The sequence below is a fragment of the Anthonomus grandis genome, chromosome 4 (assembly GCF_022605725.1).
Source record: "Anthonomus grandis grandis chromosome 4, icAntGran1.3, whole genome shotgun sequence".
Taxonomy (NCBI): Eukaryota; Metazoa; Arthropoda; class Insecta; order Coleoptera; family Curculionidae; genus Anthonomus; species Anthonomus grandis.
The window spans coordinates 41,805,143-41,824,664 of record NC_065549.1 but is presented as its reverse complement, the minus strand read 5'-3'; the positions used below and the strand labels follow the sequence as shown (position 1 = coordinate 41,824,664).

Sequence of the window (19,522 nt, the reverse complement as noted above, 5' to 3'; positions counted from 1 at the left end):
AATCATTCTCGTTACCAACCCACAACGTGCACACATCGTCCACGCACCTTTTATAAGCTCTCAAAAAGCCCGCAAAACGACTTTTTATGATTTTCTCCTTCAAGTGACTCATGAAGACCGGCAAGACCAGATTTTTGCCTAAAGAATTGATCATTAAATTTGAAGAAATTCTGTTCCAAAACTACTGATAAAAGGTGGATAAGATTATCTACCACCAGTTTTGGCAAAGCTATTATTGTTTAGCAGGATCTCAACCAATGTTAAACAATCTGACGAGGGTATGCTAGGGAACAAGTTCTTTACATCTAAGGAAAGCAAAATGGCATTGTTTGGAACATCTATTTGCTTTAGATAATTGGCAAATTAAATTGAGTTTTTAATGGAGAATTCGTTCCGAAAACCAGTTACTTCTCTTAAAGTATTGTTAAGCCAAGAGGATAATTTGTAGCAAGGAGAGTTTACGAAGGAAACTACTGGTCTTATCGGGTTTCCCTCCTTATGAATCTTAGGTAAGCCATAGACCACAGGAGTACGTGGGTTCATAGGGTATAGGTTAGATTTAGTGGTGTTAAAGTATTCCAGAGTTATAAGACATCGACCTAGAGAATTCTTAAGTTTTGAGAAAAAACTAATCGTTGGATCCCTAGTAATAGCCACGAAGTCGTCAGTCGATAGAAATTTCGTCACTTTAGCCACATAGTCGAGTCTATTCATCACTACCAAACAAGAGCCTTTGTCTGCTCTGGAAATTAGAAGATCATGCGTTTCAATTTTGTTTTTAACAGAATTAAGGTGTTGTTTGTTGTAATTATTAGGAACAGAGTTATGTCTCTCAGAGTTAAGAAAATTAATTATTTTCGATCGTAAAATGTTTTTGTTAGGAATATTAACAGACTGAATGATGTTCTCAGCCTCCACTGCCAGGACCTCTCCAGTGTTTCGATTTATTTGTTGCGAAAAATTAAATTTTAAATTTAAATTTAAGATATTTTCCTCCTCGGGGGTAAAAGAAACCTTAGATAAATTAAGAAAACGTTTATGAAACAAGTTACTATTGCTCTTACCCAGCTCCCGCTTCTGCTCTATATGGTCAGGACTCTTTGGTCTTTGTGAAATTCTTAAGTTGTACAATTTCTTACTAAGCCTACGGTATGTATTGGTACCAAAATCTTCTACATCTTCTCTCAATTTAGAATCCAAGGATAGAAACTCCGCAAAGGACAACGTTAACGTTAATGTAAAATATAAGTACTTGAGTTTAGAGTTGACTCTGTTAAGTGTTTTGTAATGTTGTTTTATTTCCTCCTTAATCCATATCCGTCTTCCCATGTTTAAAGCTCTCTGTGAAGATGGAGTGTGTGAGCTGCATCTGATGTTAACGAACTTCGGCGTTAAACCTGATTTTAGGCAACTTTGTAGGAACCAAATTTTCAGTAAAAGGTTCTTTCTTGCAATTAGGTGGGATCTGTACAGTCGGACAAGTTTGGCTTGACTAGCATTTTCAAATTGAAAGAACTCGTCCATTATCTTAAAGAGACCTACGTAACTAGAGAAAAAATGAAAACTCTAAGTCTCAGTCTCAAAATATCTTTTTAATTAATCAGGTAACATGTTTTGGTAGACCAATAGCGAAAAGTGTAAAAGTGCACTCATCAGAAAACAAGACATGCTTTGATTGCATCTCATTATTATCTAACTTTGCCATCATTTCTTCACAAAAATCCGTTCTCCTATCAAAATCGTCTTCCATGGGTTCCTGACTTGGTATTAATTTATAGACCAAATGTCATCGTTGTAGACCAAAGTAGATTCAAAACCATATTGATTGATGTCACAACAATAACATCCAAGCAAAATACCAAAAGAAAATCATCAAGTAGAGACCTTGAAGTGAAAATTAAGAGGCAGTGGAGATTGAGAAGCGTCAAGACTCTATAATCGTTTCAACACAAGGAATTACACCAAGAAGCCTCGTGAAAAACATCAGAAAGCTGATGATATATTATGTAACGTATATTATATTTCATGAAATATTAAACGTAGGTAGTACCAGACATTTTGATCAGAGTACCTCTAATACACCGTGCTTTGACTTTGTCAGAACGCACTGAGAGTCTGTCTCCTCTCTCTGAAGCAAAAAGTGGAAAAAGTCCAGCGTAAATTTAGCAACTAAATTCACTACAAGTTTTACAATGATCAGGAATTTCATTACAAGACTTTCTGTCCAATACTTGATCTTGAAGACTTATCAGCTAGACGAAAGCAGAAAGACCTAAAAATTTTCTATAGGCTAGTCCATTCAACCATAGATTGTACATATGTCACTTCACAAATCACTTTACATGTATCATTTGACAATACACGTTCCATTCAAATTTTCCATGTACGTTTTCACAGGAGAAACTATGCCAAAAATTAATTCATACCTCGAACATTAAAACTAAGCAATGAGCTACATAGGCTTGAGTTTTTTAACCTTCATTTATAAACTAAGTTGATTGTCAATGAATCTTTGTATCCTTTTTTTATTGTTTAATTTTTACTTTTATTACTTGAGCTTATTTTAGTAATAAATAAATATTTTAGATCGATTGGATTGTAATTAGACTTTTTATTTCTCGAATGAAATTCAATTGTTCAAAAACATTATAATTTGTGCTCTTAATCCTAATCTTCATGTAATATGTAAGTCTCTTTAAGAAAAAATGGATGACTACTTTGGATAATACTAAGCCACCCAAGCAAAGATAATGTAATGATTAATTTAGATGATGGTCAATACCGTTTCATATTAAACAAAAAAACAGTAAGTGTTAAAAGATTTCATAATACAAAATGTATTTGCAGATCTTTCTCCCACAGTTGCCTCATTATATACAATTATTATTGAGTTAGAAAAAAGCGAGCGGTGATGCGGTTCCGCTAGAAAATTAATAAGATTCATAAGCCGCGTGTTACCATTAAATACAAATTATCCCAACTACTCATGTATAAATGTCTAAAACGGTCTTTTTTTACTGTTAAAAGCTATAACGACTTATGTTATGATATCAACCATATTCTGGTTACAGCTAATTTAATTTAATAACGTGACATTTAGTGCGACTTTATGTATATGAGGTTTGGTTCAAATTACCAATTACCGGATACCAGGTATTACATATGCTTGTGTTTTTTTGGCGAAAATAACAACTACATTGTTTTCACTTTTAATTATATTTGCAACATTAAAATGTTATTAGGGCTTAATAGTTTCATGATTAAATAATGATTTTCATTTCTTTTTTTTTAGGTTTTGAATAAATGGTACTCGAAGTAAACCCTTGTTGTTAAATTCATTGGACTAAGAGATAATTTTAATCTGATCTATTTATTTTTGTCTTATTTCAATGTACGGCAGAGCCAATTCATAAAAAATATTGCTAAAATTACGAAAAAAAAATATTAAGATAAAACCTGAGAAGCCTTAATCAGAACAGATAATCATTAACAAAGCTTTAAACTTCACATAAAAATAACACTACACAAGGAACGTAGGTTAAAGTCTAAGATTGACCGATAAAGAAACGGAAAGCCCTAGTGAGTGGGAAAAAAAACCATAGTTGGTTGAATTTAAAGGTAAATCAAACATAGGAGAGCTAACTCTTTTTTGACAGTTGTTAAAGGAATTGCTTCCAAGATAGTAGGACATGATATAAACCATTCATAATTGATCATGATTTCAAGATTCTGATAATAATACTTCTTTATTTGCTTATATACATCCAACAGCATAGCATCGTCAAAAAGTAACTGTCAAACGCCAATAATACAGTGCATAAAGGGAGACATTAATATATCAGATAACATAGCAAACGAAAAACTTACATTTTGTTCACAGTCAAAAGGCATCTAAAATTTTAGACAGAAAGAGAAAAAAAAAACATAAAACAAAATACAATTTTGGTTCGCATCAGAAATGCTCACTAAGTATATATGAAACATTTGTTATAAAGGTATGAAAGTATAATATTCGATAAATTTTGATAGACTAGGTTAAAGACTATTGTGGAATTCGTCCAATGAGTATCGACAGATCTCCAAAATCAGGTTTTTCGTTACTTGCTTAAATCTATTCAAATGTAGTTGCTTACTTTGCTTCTTAGATAGCTTTATAGACGGTGTAATAATTACGAAGTATATTACCTTAAGCTCTATAAGTAAGGGCTCTTAAGAATTTTCGCTGTACAACCTCAATGCATCCAGTATGACAATCATAATAAGTGAACCAAATTAGAGACACTCAAGTAGGAACGAACCAAAGAGAAAGAGAGAGAAATACAATAATTTGAAACAGTAAGGTGAAGATCTACACCATTATTATTACTACTGATAATCCAACACTACGCATACTCCTTTTCATAATAATATAAAAAATGTGCTTAAAAATTAATTAAATCCTTCATTGTTTGATTGTGCATTAATAATCTTATTACTATAACGAAACCAAATATGTACACATTTTTTTATATTTACTTCAATTGCAAGTAGCTCAGCATCAAGTTATGACTCAATGGGTTTATATTATACAATTTGAAATCATCAGCAAAAGCAAGATGCTTTAAATGAACAACTACAGCACTCAAATCTCTTATGAACAAGTTAAAAAAGACAGGGCCATTATGCTAACCCTGAGGCACACCTAAAGACACTTTAATACCATTAAAAAGATAATTATTTATGCTAACTAACTGTGTGCAACCAGACTCATCAAGGTCCATAGCCCCAAACTTCATAATCAGATGATGATAACTAACACTATCAAAGGACTTTGAGAAGTCTGTATACACACCATCAATCTGTACAGACCTCTAAAAAGCATCGATCAAATCATATTGGTAAGTCAACAAGTTAGTAACCGTAGATCTGCCCTGAGAAAAACCATGATGGTCACTAAACAATCGCTTCTAGTGAAATTTGTACAGACAACAACCTGTCAAACAACTTAGAAATTATAGACTGAATACACGCACCTTGATTATATTGAGTTACACATATCAGTTCTATCCATTTTCAATCCAACGACTCAAAAAGTTCTTTTAGATCCTTGTCTTTTTTTGGTTCAATCTCCGTAAATTTAGCAAGATTCTTTAAATCTCTAAATGTAAAAATCGCGTTTGAAACAGTCAATAATTTAAAGAACCAATTGGTCAGTACAGTGGACATCCTTTCTAAATCGGGAGTTTACTCTTTAAAATGTGACGATTGCAACGCGGTATATATTGGCCAATCTGGAAGGAAAATCTCTACACGCATTAAAGAACAAGTAGCGCTTTTTGAAAAATTAAAAAATACCAATGTCAGTGATACTAAATCAGCGTTTGCTAACCATTTGCTGGCCTCAACTCTGGCCTCAAATGGAAATTACAAAAGCTAAAAAGAGTCCCGTTCTCGTGTGTATGAATGACGTGTTTACTTTTGAACCTAATTTAATTTTTAACAATTTAATTTAGCTAAGTATCGTTTAACATTTTCCTTGTAGTCACTTTCTTTATTTTACATTGGCTAACGTGTTAAGTTGTTTTAGCATTAGGTCCGTATAGCCGATAGGTTTTACACTTATACTTCTAACCTTGTGGTACCGGGTTCGATTGCGTTCCACTTTTTTATTTTTTATTTTTTGCTTTTTACAATTATAACCCTTAAATTATTGTTTATTTATGTACTGTGAAGTGTGTGGACGGCTTCTAAAGGTTTTTTATTGTTTTATGTAAGTTTTTAGTTTTGTTTAAGTCATATTTTTATTTTAGGCCTGATGATGCTCTAACTAGAGCGAAACACATGTAACCCGTTTATTACATGTTGTGAGACCGTGACTTTGTATTTTTCTTTGTTTTCGTCAATGAAAAAGTTTGCCTCATGTCAAACAAATTTTTAAAGTGTGATGGCTTACTCAAAGTATACGATCTAAAGAGGTAATATATTGATTGAGTCACTAGAGAGACAATGTTGTAAACACCGAGAAATCAGCTGATTCTCCGTCATTCCGGAATGACACAAAGGGCACAGCGCACGACGTCTTGAAGGTCAGCGAATCTTCCGGAATGGTCAGCCGAATATATAAGGAGCTGCGTCGCCGCTGGGAGTCCGTTGTCAATTCAGTACAGTAAAGTTCCAAATATTGGCGCAAGATTTAAATCAGACATAAATAGTTCTAAATAAATACGGTGAAAATTCAATACTACGAGTAGTAATATTTAATTTTTGAGTAGTAGTAACTGTGTGTAAGTAAGTCAGTTGACTATTTTCGATTGATTTAATTCACGTCTAACGAACGGGTAAAAAACGCTTCAATATATTGAGACCTAGATAGCACAGATCGTTAAGCAACACAATTCTATCACTGGTTTAATTTTTTTAACCTTGAGAGTAGTTATCAGATCAGAAATAAAATCAAAGAACATCATTTAAGATCAAAAAGAGCAGAACCCTAGAAAAAATTATCAACTATGCAAACATTAGTCAGTTACATGCTTTTGTTATAGCAGGTATTATGATTTGGGAAAGAATGAATACTAGTGCTTACCCATCTAAACGCACATGGACCATTGATGATCTTTGGCTTACTACTTATAAAACAGTCAACAACTATGTACCACTTGCTGAAATTAATAAGATCATGCCCATGTCTGAAATTTGTTCGTTGTACAACTGGTTTCAGCTCAATATTATTCCAAATATAAATAATATTATCATTGACCTTGTCCTTCATCAATCGAAAAGTCATGCCTTTAAACCAGATGTAGACGAGTACGTGGTTCCCATAGATAATAACTATCCTGTACTACCTTCTGAAATTTCATTGCGCAACAACAATATTCCACAAAGAACTGGCTACTATTATGATTTTAAAGCAGCAGAATTCATCATCATAAATAAATGTCTTGGATCTGTACTATGGTACAACCTTTTACCCAACAAAACCATTGAGGAAATGTTAAATCTTTTGTATGGCGTTCTCTATAATATTTTGGATATGTTTGTACCATTTAAAAAGATTGCTAGGAGGAAGTTCCCCAGATGGGGATCATAAATCACAAATTATTTATAAAAAGGCCACTTACAATAAATATAAAAAAATTAGACTACCCTATGAGTACCACATTTTTTTCCATTTACACACATATAGTGAAACTTCAACTAGGATTTTTTATGAGGACTATATTAGAGACACTCAGTCAGCATTGTATCAAAATACCCGGGAATTCTGGTCTAATACTAATCTTTACTTAAACACCGAAAAATCAGCTGATTCTCTGTCATTCCGGAATGACATAAAGGGCATAACGCACGACCTCTTGAAGGTCAGCGAATCTTATGGAATGGTCAGCTAAGTATATAAGGAGCTGCGTCGCCACTAGGAGTTTGATTTTAATTTAGTGCAGTAAATTTCGCAATATTGACGCAAGACTTAAATCAGACATAAACAGTGGTAAATAAATACAGTAAAAATTAAATATTTCGAGTAGTAGTAAGTAATCGTGTTCAGTAGTGTGTGTAAATAAATTAACGAATCGGTGAACATTTTTTATTTATTTATTTATTTATTTTATTTCAATATACGTCAGAGCCAGTTTACAAACACAATAATAGAAAATACAAAATACTAGATAATATAGCAATACAAATATAAATATAAAGGATTACAAAAAAAAATATACCAAGATAAAACCTCTGAAAAAACAATCATCAACAACACTAAAAACTTAACACTATCAAAGGAACGTAGGTTAAAGTCTAAGATTATTTATTTTTTATTTGAATGGCCGTAAGCCGCTGGAAAATGGATCCAAACTATTTTCATCAAAAATAAGCAAAGTCCTAGTCAGTGGAGAAAAAAACCCATAGTTAGCCGAATGAAAGGATAAACGATACATACGAGAGTTGATCCTTCTTTGACAGGTGTTAAAAAGAACGACAAAACGAAATATATACTAAAAATAAATACTAATAATAAATTATTACTATTGCTATTACATCACTCAGCAACACTATTTAAATCCAATTGAAGTGTTTCAGCTAATTTTATCAAATATAATATATTAAGTGAAAATAAGCATTTCCTTTTTGCAGCATGGCTTTCTGAAATCTAAATCCACTTTAACTAATTTAACGAATGCTACTCAAGTGATCTCTGAGGCTTTGAATCTTCGACAAAAAATAGATTTTATATACACCGACTTTGAAAAGGAGTGTCTTCTGGAATAATATTAGATAAACTAAGATATGAATTTGGATATGAGGTTACTGACTTTTAGGAGGAGTTTTCTTTGATTAAAAACTTGTAACATTTATACCTCATTATAAATAAAGCATCTCAAATGTAAGGGTTTTTTAAAGAGTTCTATAATCCATCCATCAAGATATGACTGAATGGCTTTATACAGTTCATTGGTAAAAACAACATTCTTTGAATGAACAATTACATCACTCAAATAATATTTATAAACAAGTTAAAAAAAAACGGTCCAATATGCGAACCTTGAGGCACGCCTGAAGATACTTCAATGCCATTAGAAATATAATTATTTATCCTGACCAACTGTGTGCAACCAGTCAAAAAACTGACAAAATTCGACCAAAGTCTACGAACGACCCTATCGACCCTATCAAAGGCCTTCGAGAAGTCTATACACACTATCTACCTGTACAGACCTCTCAAAAGCATCAATGAAATCATATTAGTAAGTCAATAGGTTAGTCACCGTAGATCTAACTATTAAATAACGAGACTGCGTGCCGAGAGGGCGCCCTAGACTGGTTGGGAAAAAAAACGAGTAGTGCGTTGAGTATCTAGATATCTTGTCTATGCACATACCAAAAGACGTTTTTGTCACTATTATAGTATTCGTGCAGTAGCGGTTTGAAACGAACGTGTTTTTTCTCGTGCCGAAAACCATGTGTGACGAAAAACAAGAGCAACGCATCAATCTTAAATTTAAATTGAAAAAAACTCCGACTGAGTGCTATAAATTGTTGCAAGAGGCCTATGGGGAAAATTCTCTCTCTCGTGCGCGTGTTTTTGAGTGGTGTAAGCGCTTTAGTGAAGGCCGAGAGAGCACTGAAGATGACCAGCGCTCAAGTCGCCCTGTCACTGTTTTAACTCCGGAAACAGTGACCAAAATCAACCAAATTGTGCGTGCAAATCGTTGAGTGAGCACCCGGATGATTGCCGAGGCTGTAAACGCCGATAAAGAAACGGTTAGAAAAATTTTACACGGGCAAGTACACATGACAAAAGTCTGTGCGAAGTTGGTGCCAAAAAACCTGACTCCTGACCAAAAGCTCTTGCGTCAACAGGTCTGCTTCAGATTTCCTTGAAAGCTTAGAAAAAGATCCCGGACAGATGAAAAACATTATTACTTGCGGCGAAACGTGGATTTTTCAATACGATGTTAAAACCAAGCGGCAATCGATGCATTGGAAGACGCCTGAATCGCCCAGAATAAAAAAAGCAATGATGTCCAAATCAAAATTTAAGGCAATGTTGATTGTTTTTTTTTACATTAACAGTGTCGTGATGACTGAATGGGTTCCAGAGGGTCAGACTGTCAACCAGACTTACTATTTGTCAGTTGTAGCAACACTGTGAGAACGAGTTCGTAAGAAACGGCCCGAGTTGTGGAAAAACAACTCGTGGATTTTATTGGCCCCGTGCGACTATTTTTTGTTTCCGAAGATAAAATCTGCTTTGAAAGGGACCCGATTTGAGTCGATGGAAGCGGTAAAGCAAAAAACGGCAAAGCTCCCAAAGGCCCTCACCAAAGAAGACCTCCAGCACTGCTTCGATCAATGGAAAAAACGTATGGAAAGATTTGTGGCGAGGGGAGGGGAGTATATTGAAGGGGAGCATTCGAATGTATAATAATTTTTATAATAAAACCCTTTTTTCGTAACCAGTCTCGTTATTTAATAGCCAGACCTCGTACCCTGAGAAAGACCATGCTGATGATCAGTAAGCAATCGCCTACAGTGCCATGAAAATCACACAGAAAACAACCTGTCAAACAGCTTAGGAACTACAGACTGAATATATACACCTTTATAGTTACAAATATCAGTTCTATCGCCATTTTTATGAATTGGTGTTAGAAAGATGCAGAGCCTTACTCAGAGTGCGCACACACACAGCTTTTAAGAAAAACAGATGGGATACCATCAGGGCCAAAAGGATGTTTCAATATGTTGAGACGTGGATAGCACAAATCGTTAGCCAACAAAATTCTGTTATTAATTGAATGTTTTCAACTTCGAGAGTAGTTAGTAAATACAGATTACAAACAAATTCAGAGAACATCATTACATTCAGATACGTACATGCTTTAGTTATAGCAGGTATTATGGTTTGGAGAAGAATGAACACTAGTGCTTACCTTTATATCTTATAACGCAGTCATTTAACTACTCCATTTTTTGTATTCATGTTCGATCATATACAAAGTGAGTTTATCCTTGTGCTGAGTTTTTCGCTGATCTGGAAAGACGCTTGCGAATTGTGCTGGATCTACCTGTTTTAAGTACGAAATAGTTTCATGGGGTTACGTTACCCCTCAATTAATTTCTAAAGTGTTAATGACTTTGCTTAGTTATTTTGAGATTTGCAGGAAATTCGATGATTCTTCGATATTTTCTAGACAATCAGGCTCTCTCCATAACCCTATCAAGAGGACTTCAAAGAAATGGTTCAATGCAAATCTCTTATTAATCAATTTCCAAGTAGAGTCCAAGTTAGAGTCCTAACTCTAATTTATTTGGCACTAAAAGGTGTTACGAGTATTATCTTATTTAAATGCTATTTGTAATACAAAAGAGAGGAAACATCAGTGGTTGTAGTTCAAGGTGTTCATAAGATTCCTGGAAAAATGACAGTAAGCGATGAAATATTACTGATCAGAAAGATCAGTTAAACATATAAATTAATTTATATTAAAATTTAACGGCAACTTATTATGTCGAGCTTAGCATCACAGAAAGGAGAACATGGATAGCACATTCTGTGCAACTGTTTTGCATGTTATATCAACTTCACTTATGTTTTGACTGAAATAGAAGCAGCACTATAGTGAATCAGAATATGCTCCTAGCCCTGTGAAAGGGTTTTCATAAGTTTATTTTGCGAACTCTGTACTGAGGGTACAGAGTTCGCAAAATGAAGTTTACTTTAATGAACATTGCTATAATTAATCCTGTAATCAAAGTCCTGTAATCAATCTTCCACCACCGTAAACTTAAGCTAACACCTACACATGATTGTTGTATAGTATGAAGAAGGACAATATGCAATGAGAAAAAGAAATCACTCTACAATTTTTGAGTGCTTTGCTTTTGATTATTGCATCTTCAGTCAAGACCGCTTATATAAAAGTTCACATTTTACTTTATTGAAACATATGACATTTAATAAAAATGGTCTCCCTCATTAAATACAGAAGCGGTTTCCGTATTCCATTAAACAATAATAATGAAGTAAATTCCCATAAAACAGTTGCAGACACAAACAATATTTTAAGTGCAACTGTTTGTTATTAGATATTTCCATTTATACAACAATGAATCCGTTGGTATTTCTGTGAAAATTATTGTTATTATAAAACAATATGCTTTGAAAATGAAAAATGGAATTAAAAGTAGTACTGCCTTGCCTTATTATGATTTAGTTTTAATTTTAATGTAACTTTATTAGCAATAATTACATATAGTTTTATTTTTTCTATAGATGCAATCAACTTCAAGATTTTTCGCGTCAATGCTATTCATCACATCTACGCTTTGCGCTCCCGTATTTCATTCGTCTGGCTTATCGTCTAAGATCACCTCCAGACAAGAAAAGGACTTAGGCTTCTTCGACTATCTGCAGCCGGAACTAGATTTCGATCAGTTCGGACCTGCCAATGATGATTACGATTCTTTGGGGATAGAGGAGAACGACTTAAGTAGGACTTTACCAGGCAGAAAAAGGTTGAGGCCTCAGTTTGCTAATTCGCCCATTTATTACATCAGACTGCCGCCACAGCCTTATATGTTTGTACCAGGTAATATATAATAATAAAATTAATAATAATAATAATAACATGGAAGGGACTTAAAGCTTCATCCTTCTGATATCTGGGATAAGTGAATGATCCTCCCTTTCTCAAAAAGGAGTGCACTTGCGGTTTGGCATGAAATCTATAATAGTAATAATAATAATAATAATAACAAGTTGACTGACACTTGAAACATCATGGAAGTTAGCAACAGTATCAGAAACGAAAATCAAATTTTTACAGTCGCCCAGATAAGTTCTGCACGCAATCTATTTTTTTGCATATTTAAGGACTAAATCTGATTTTAAACATCTAAAATAAAGTTAAGAGAAAAACTATAATTACATATAGACAAAAAGGGTGTAGATTTGATTATTTTTTGGCATAAAAGATAAATGTTTATAGAATAATAAATAACTTTAAAAAAATCACAGTAATTGTTAAAAATTTTGTTACACCTTCAAACTTGGAATATAAATGAATTATAATAAAATACACCATATATTCAGGGGATGAAGGGGTGTAAGGTTTTAAGTTATTTGGGGGTGGCTTACACCCCTTTATCCCGTAAAAAAAGGTATTTTAAACGTGTGTCTCTGAGATATATGGTGTATTTTATTATCTTTTACTAATACACCAAGTTTGAAGGTGTAACAAAATTTTTAACAATTTAGGACTATTTACATACATCAGTTCCGTATCAGTTCAGCATAAGTGCTATCCGTGCGGCTCAGTGGTAACAACTCATACACATCCGTCTGTAGTCCGTACCGATCACGTACGTAGATAAAACGAACACTAAAAATTTTCAAAGTGACCAACATCAAAAGGACACAACCACTATAAAAATGGCGGCCACCAGGCAGTGGTCATTTTTGGGTATCGTGGTCATATGCATTAGCAGTCCAGGTATATTTATTAGGTTTGTTCTAGTATCAATTTCAAACGGTTGGAAACTATCAGAAGCATGCGCATTTTGCTGATGGCGTTTAAGCACATAAATCGCTCGTTTGAAACTACTAGTCGGGCGTTCTATCGAATGTAAATTTTGATTTGGAAACTGGCTGGAAATTGTCAAAAGAGTTTGCGGATTTTGCTAGAATTTTCAGTTTGTGACTTGTGCAGTAGATTTGTTTATGTTTTTTTTCTTGTTTGAGGTTATATAAATTTGGGCTGTGAGTTTACTATAAAAGGAAAAAGCTTAAAAAAGGCTAGAAAATCAGTAAATATATAATATAGGTACGTTATGTTCGTTCAAATGCAGTTAATAAAAGGTTGAATAGAGAAGTTTTTATCATTAATGATTATTAGAGTAATCTTTAATTTAAAATCAAATTTCTGTTTTTTTAGTTATCTAATATCTAATCTATGATATGAAACTCATCAAGTTCTGATTCGGATACGAACAACATTCTTTTTGATTCCGACTTGGTAGATGATGATTATGAGTTTTTTCCATTATGCAAAGCGGTCCAAAAATTAAGGTTATGTTGATGTGTCAAAATATATGTCCCCCTTTAAAATCATACAGAATTTAATAAGTATTTTAGACTTACTCGAGAATAAAGTCATGTTATTGCTCAATCATTTTAACAGAGTATTTTTTTAACCTCAAAATTATAAAAATAAACAAGGCAGAAAAGTTTATTTGATAATTAACATGAAATTTGCCGTTGATTTTCCCGACGAAAAAGCGTTCTAGCAAAAAATCGTTTGCGGATTGAACATGTGCACTAAAGCTGTACAATAAACTGGTGTTAAACCATCCAAAAATATACGCTAGAACAAACCTATTAAGTTCGTGTGTGCCTTTCATTAAATCGAATGACAAATGACAAGACATGTTGTCAACTGTGACGTGCCAATCTGTGCCTATGAGGGATAGTGGCTACAGTCAGTGATCGTGACGACAATCAGTAACAAGTATATCACAACGCTAAAACTTGAAATGACGTCGAACCTTTGTATCGATTTTCATCAAGCGGAACAATCGCAAAACTGCGTTACTAGTACGGGTTAGGCTAGAGAGTTTCCATATTGACATAATAGTACGGCCGTAAAGGATTTAAAAGTGAAAGTAAATTTAGAAAAACTAGTCTAAAAAAATAAAACGCTACAAATTCTTTTAAATTACTCAATAGAAACCTCTTTTTCAGGTCTAGGCTACATGTCTCAACCCCCACCAAATCCGATGTCTCAATTCCTGAACGTTCCTGTAAACTTCGTCTCCAATGGCAAACCAAACGGCATCTACCAATGGTCAGGAGGCATCGAAATACCCACCGCGGCACCTACACCAGCACCAACCACGCCCAAACCAAAACCGAAACCTGTGAAGAAACCAATGAAACCCGATTCGACCATTCACAGGTTGCCAGGTACATTTAATTTCAATGGCAGACCTGAGGACATTTTCATTTTAAGAGATTCGTATAATTCGCTCTACGGGGACGTGTTGCAGAATTTGTATCCATGAACTGGAAGTGCGGATATAATGTGATGATTACAGTTTATAGGCTTGTGTAAATAGTTTTTTTTTAAGTATATTTTAAAAATGTTGGTGCGATTAAAATATGAAGGGTCATTAATTGTCTGTTACTGCTTACTATCTAAAAATCTACACTTATGCCGAGGTTTTCACTTGTTAACTGTAAAGAACATTTTTAGTTGTTTTACATGGAAGCCTATTTTTGTGCTATTTCCACTTATTGTCTGCAAGTTATGTTTAAAATAACCAGCTAATTTCCTAATAAAACAATTCATTGAGGGTCGCGAGAAGTGGCTAGATAAATCATAGGCATTAAAATTCTTTGATACCAGTTAGTGAAGTCTAATAGTCAGTAAAATCTGCAAACAGTATTATATTTCAAAGTGTAGAGACTCCAATGGAATAATCATCAAAAAACAAACATTAATTAAAAGAATCCAGAGATATGTAAAAGAATTACATCATTAACAACTCACAAAATTTGTTAGAACGTTTATGTTCTACAGACACCCTTGGTTAAAGATTAGAGAAGTAAGAAGCAAACCACTCGAAAGACTGCCTTGAAAAATATATTTATCAAGAGACAAGCTAAAGGGCGTTAATGTTTAACAATTACCCAATCAGAGGCTATAGTGAAGTCGCAAAAAATAACTACAGAGATATCGATGTTTTCTATTCTATTATAAAGTGAAAATTATAATTCGAAAATCATATTATTTGCACTTCTTTTCTTTACAAGTCCAAACTGTTTAGAATAAAGTTTATTTTCAACGAACTCGATCAAGAAATGAAAATCAAGCCTTTCCATCGCTTTACTCAGAGTAAGTCAGTATTTCATAAAAAGATACCTGCAACTTAAATATTACACATCAAAATATTTTATTGATTGATTTTTAGTGTTTAAAGTATCAAAATTGAAGTCATACAAATTATATCCAAAAATATCGTGCAAACCCACAAAGTTCTGTTAATGGGAAAGTGCAAGCCATAATTAGTTGGGTGAAACTGGACAAAAAAGTATTATATGTCTTAACCGCCTCGTAGGAATATTCAACTTGAATTTTCTTTAAGTTGTCAGGGCAATTGCATTATATTAACTGCGTCAAATACAAATTATAGATCTGACATTACTCTTCGTTGCTCTCAAGTGTTGAGACTCAGTATATGGCTTAATTGTTGCAATGTTGGAATACAGCAAATCTCAAAAATATATCCTAAACTTTATATTTTTTATAAACCTAATGGTAGAGTTACCAGATGACTGATGCATAAGCAAAAATCATTCTAGCCATGGACGAATAAAACACCTTAGAGACGCCTGTATTTATTAAAGAAATTCAGTTTCATTCTCATTGCCTTCAGACAAAAGTCAGTTTATTGTAAAAGAGAACATCCAAATCCTTAGCAGTCTTAGTAGGGTAAGGTAAGGTAAGTCGGTGATATTTTTATTTAAACGTGAGCAATATGTATTTCTAAAAATAATATAATTTGCTTGACCTTTCTATCCAAAAGTTCAATGTTTTACACAATTGTTCATTTACAAAAAATGCTAAAATAATGTCAATTTTGACAGAAAAACATAGTTTATTTGGTGATAGTGGAGAGGTATTTTGGTGATATAGGATTAGGACCAGTAAAAAATAAAATTATTGAAATCTTGTAAGTATAATTCATAAGAAAACATTGAGTTATTAGTATATATAACAAACATTATTCTGAGTCAGTTGAACGATGCTCATCACAACCGTCGCACATAAAGATGTCTTCATCGTCAGATCTCGATTGACAGTTTGTGTGATATGGAACGCAGCAAAAAGAACACTGTACCCATAACGCACCATTGTTGGCTTTCTCATCCTCTCGATAGCTAATTCCACAGACACCACAATACCAGTCATCATCATCGTCTTTTTTCTTGCTTTTTGGTTTGGAGTTTTCATTTGATGCACGCTTTTTCGTGTTAGAACCTCTGGAGCTTAGTACTCCTGAAGGTCCTGATTGTGGCTGTTTTGGTATGTGCGGATCAGTTAACAGATTTTACTTTGCTCGCTGCACTTGCAGAAGGTAGTAAAAATAAATTGTCAGTGCTGGATTTTTCCAAAGGAGGATCAGAAGGAAGTATATCATTAAGTCTAGCGACTGATTGATTTTCTCGAAGAGTCTCAGTTAGTTTTGATGGGGCTAGAGATAGCATCTTTATTCAAAGGACAAATTCCACTTTTTCAAAAGGCGTGTTCAATATTAGTGGGGGTAAAACTTTTAATCATTGCTACAGAAAATATTTCGTTGAAGTTATAATGGCTAAGGTTTTCACCGTTTTCTTTTTTTTGTGTAATCGTTTAAGCAGTTAGTCCAAGCGGATTTTGAGGGATGATAAACGCCCACATCAAGTGGCTGGAGCAGATGGCTTGTGTGTGTTGGAAAGGTGAAGAGCTGAATATTATTTTGCTTTGCTAATTCTAAAACAGCCAATGACAAATGTGAAGCATGAGAGTCCATCAAAAAAATTAGTTCTTTCTTTTGGTATGGAATTAATAAAAAAAACTGGAACCATTCCAAAAAAACATCAGAGTTTCTCCAGCCTTTCGGTCACAGTTTTAATAATAAGTTAGGTATGGCTCCACGGGCTAAATCAGGGTTCCAATACACACCTTTGAAAATTACTAGGGGTGGTATTATAAAGGTGCCATTGTCACAAATGCAGCCGAGAACTGTAGTTGTTTCTCCCCTGTCTGCGTAACTCCTTTTGTAAACATAACGCTTGCCTAGAGCCGTCACAACTTTGTTGGGTTTTACTACAAACGACAACCCCGTTTCGTCACAATTCCAAATTCTCCCTGGCGTATTTTTAATGTCCAATTTTGTAATAAGAGTTTCTAATTTTGTATAGAAATCAGCAAGCATAGTGGGATTTGCCATGGAAGCTCGATATGCAGCTAAGTTTTCTGGCACACGTAATGTTAGCCCATATCTTTTTTTTAAGTTTGTCCACCACCACTTGCTAGCTAATTCATTATCCGCATTTAAAACATTTTCACGACCAACCGATTTTGCAATTGAAAACGCTAGTTTTTTAATATTGTGGACAGTCAGACCAAATCCTAACTCTTGCATGGCGATAATATAATTAAATATTCGGACTTCTAAGTCTGCCGGTAGAGCAAAGGGCCTTCCCAACTTTGACCTTCTGCATTTTCAGTTTTCGTTAAATATGTCCAAGCAATCTTCATGTCTTTCGATGCTTTGTATATGGACACACCTTCTTCACGGACCATTTGTGCTGCTCGAAACATATCTTGCTTCTCATCATTTCTATACTTTCCTTTGGGCATTTTATCGTGATAGATATCACGATATACGTATCATGATAGATAGGTAGGTATGTTTGTGATACCCTGAAACAAACAACTAATTACATTTCGCAAAAATGCACTAAATTTACTAACGTATAAAACCCTAAAATCCTTTAAAAGTCCGCTAAGAAGTCGAAAAATAATTTTATTTAAACGTCTCTATTGCAACCTCACAGTTTTGCATGCAAAATGTCTAAGAAAATGGCTAACTTACTTAAGCCGTAACAGGAGCAAATGATATTTTAAGTCAATATGATTACACTACATTAAAGAGTATAGGATAATACTTAAATTAACACTTACTCTTTAAAATTACAGCTAACGCAAAAAAAATCAATTTATATTACAAAAATTATCAAATTTAACGAGTTTATTTACCGGCAAGAACGGAAAGTTTTGCTAGACGTAAACAAATGAAACGAAGCGCGGTACAGACCGTGCGGTATGAAGGGGATGTTTCACACAGCTATTCGACACGATTCGAGACCTCCCCGTGAATAGGTAAGTTAATGAACAATTGTTAGAAAACTATCACCAATTTACCTATACCACCAACATACCTTACCTTACCCTACATAATGCTCACAAACAGAAATCATGACCCTTTATACGTCTTGGGTGATAAAATATCCATATATTAAATGGCGACAGAAATTCATAACATTAAATTTAAGAGAGAAAAGCAATAGTTCATTAATTTCCGCACTCTCCACTTGCAGTTTCAAACAGTAGATTATAGATAGTAAAGGGGCAGCAGCAGAAATGAGCACTATCGTTCTATTTCTAACGTGTGACTTATTATTGCACCTTAATACATTGATTTTCGAGTCCTAAGTTCGCTGACCCGGTACTATGACATATCATAAGTTTGAATTAAATAGTGTTATAATAACATATTTATTTAATGAATGTCCTTAATGGTATCTTAAAATAATATTACTATAAGTAGATAAAAATAATGAAAAAACGTCTACACATCTTTTATAAAGATTCTAATTAAGACTTAACAAAAGTGCAATAATTTAAAAAACGTGCATGTTAAATTTTTGGTTTTAGAATTGTTAGGTTTTAGGTTCTTAACTTACTGTTTTCTTTTTAGATAATATATATATTGTTAATTTAAACGTATGTACGTGTTTGGAGAATGTAAGCTGTATGTGAGTAGGTATGTATGTACGTGTGTAGCATTTTAATTAGGTATGTTAAATTTAAGATATAAACATTTAAATAAATTACTGGGTATGAGTGTTATATAATATTTATTTTTTAGTTTAAATGTTTTTATTATTTAGTTTATTTATTGTAAAATTTTTTTTTTTGAGTTAAGGTTTATTTAATATATAATTATATTTTTTAAATAAATGTTTGCTGTGTTTTATTTTTTTAATAAGGGACCAATGCAAGAAAATATAATGATAAAGTCCAGTTCAGAGATCTATTAGAATCTTTAATGTGTCGCAGATGCCGCACTAAGTAGTCCGTGCGCCTATGTCGTATTTATTGTCGCATTGTAACGAAGTTACTAAATTTTCTGTAATTCTCTTATTTATCTATAGAATTACTCGGTTCTTTTTCTAACTTCAATTAATAATTTTCAAGATTCATATTGACAACTA

At 33.5% G+C, this 19,522-nt stretch overlaps 1 protein-coding gene across 2 annotated transcripts in view; it reads left to right on the top strand.

Annotated features, from left to right (window-relative positions):
* The window catches only part of LOC126735418 (uncharacterized), a 72,472-nt gene extending 53,204 nt beyond the window's left edge, over positions 1-19,268 (top strand). The window contains exons 1-3 of one of the 2 annotated variants that reach the window (XM_050439398.1): positions 3,016-3,153; positions 11,756-12,071; positions 14,222-19,268. In XM_050439398.1, the coding sequence (XP_050295355.1) occupies positions 11,756-12,071; positions 14,222-14,541 (636 nt within the window). In that variant the 5' untranslated portion in view covers positions 3,016-3,153 and the 3' untranslated portion in view covers positions 14,542-19,268. Of the gene's footprint in view, positions 1-3,015; positions 3,154-11,755; positions 12,072-14,221 lie in introns of those variants that run through there. The other variant, XM_050439397.1, reaches the window with a different exon arrangement.
* The last annotated feature ends 254 nt before the right edge of the window (positions 19,269-19,522 follow it).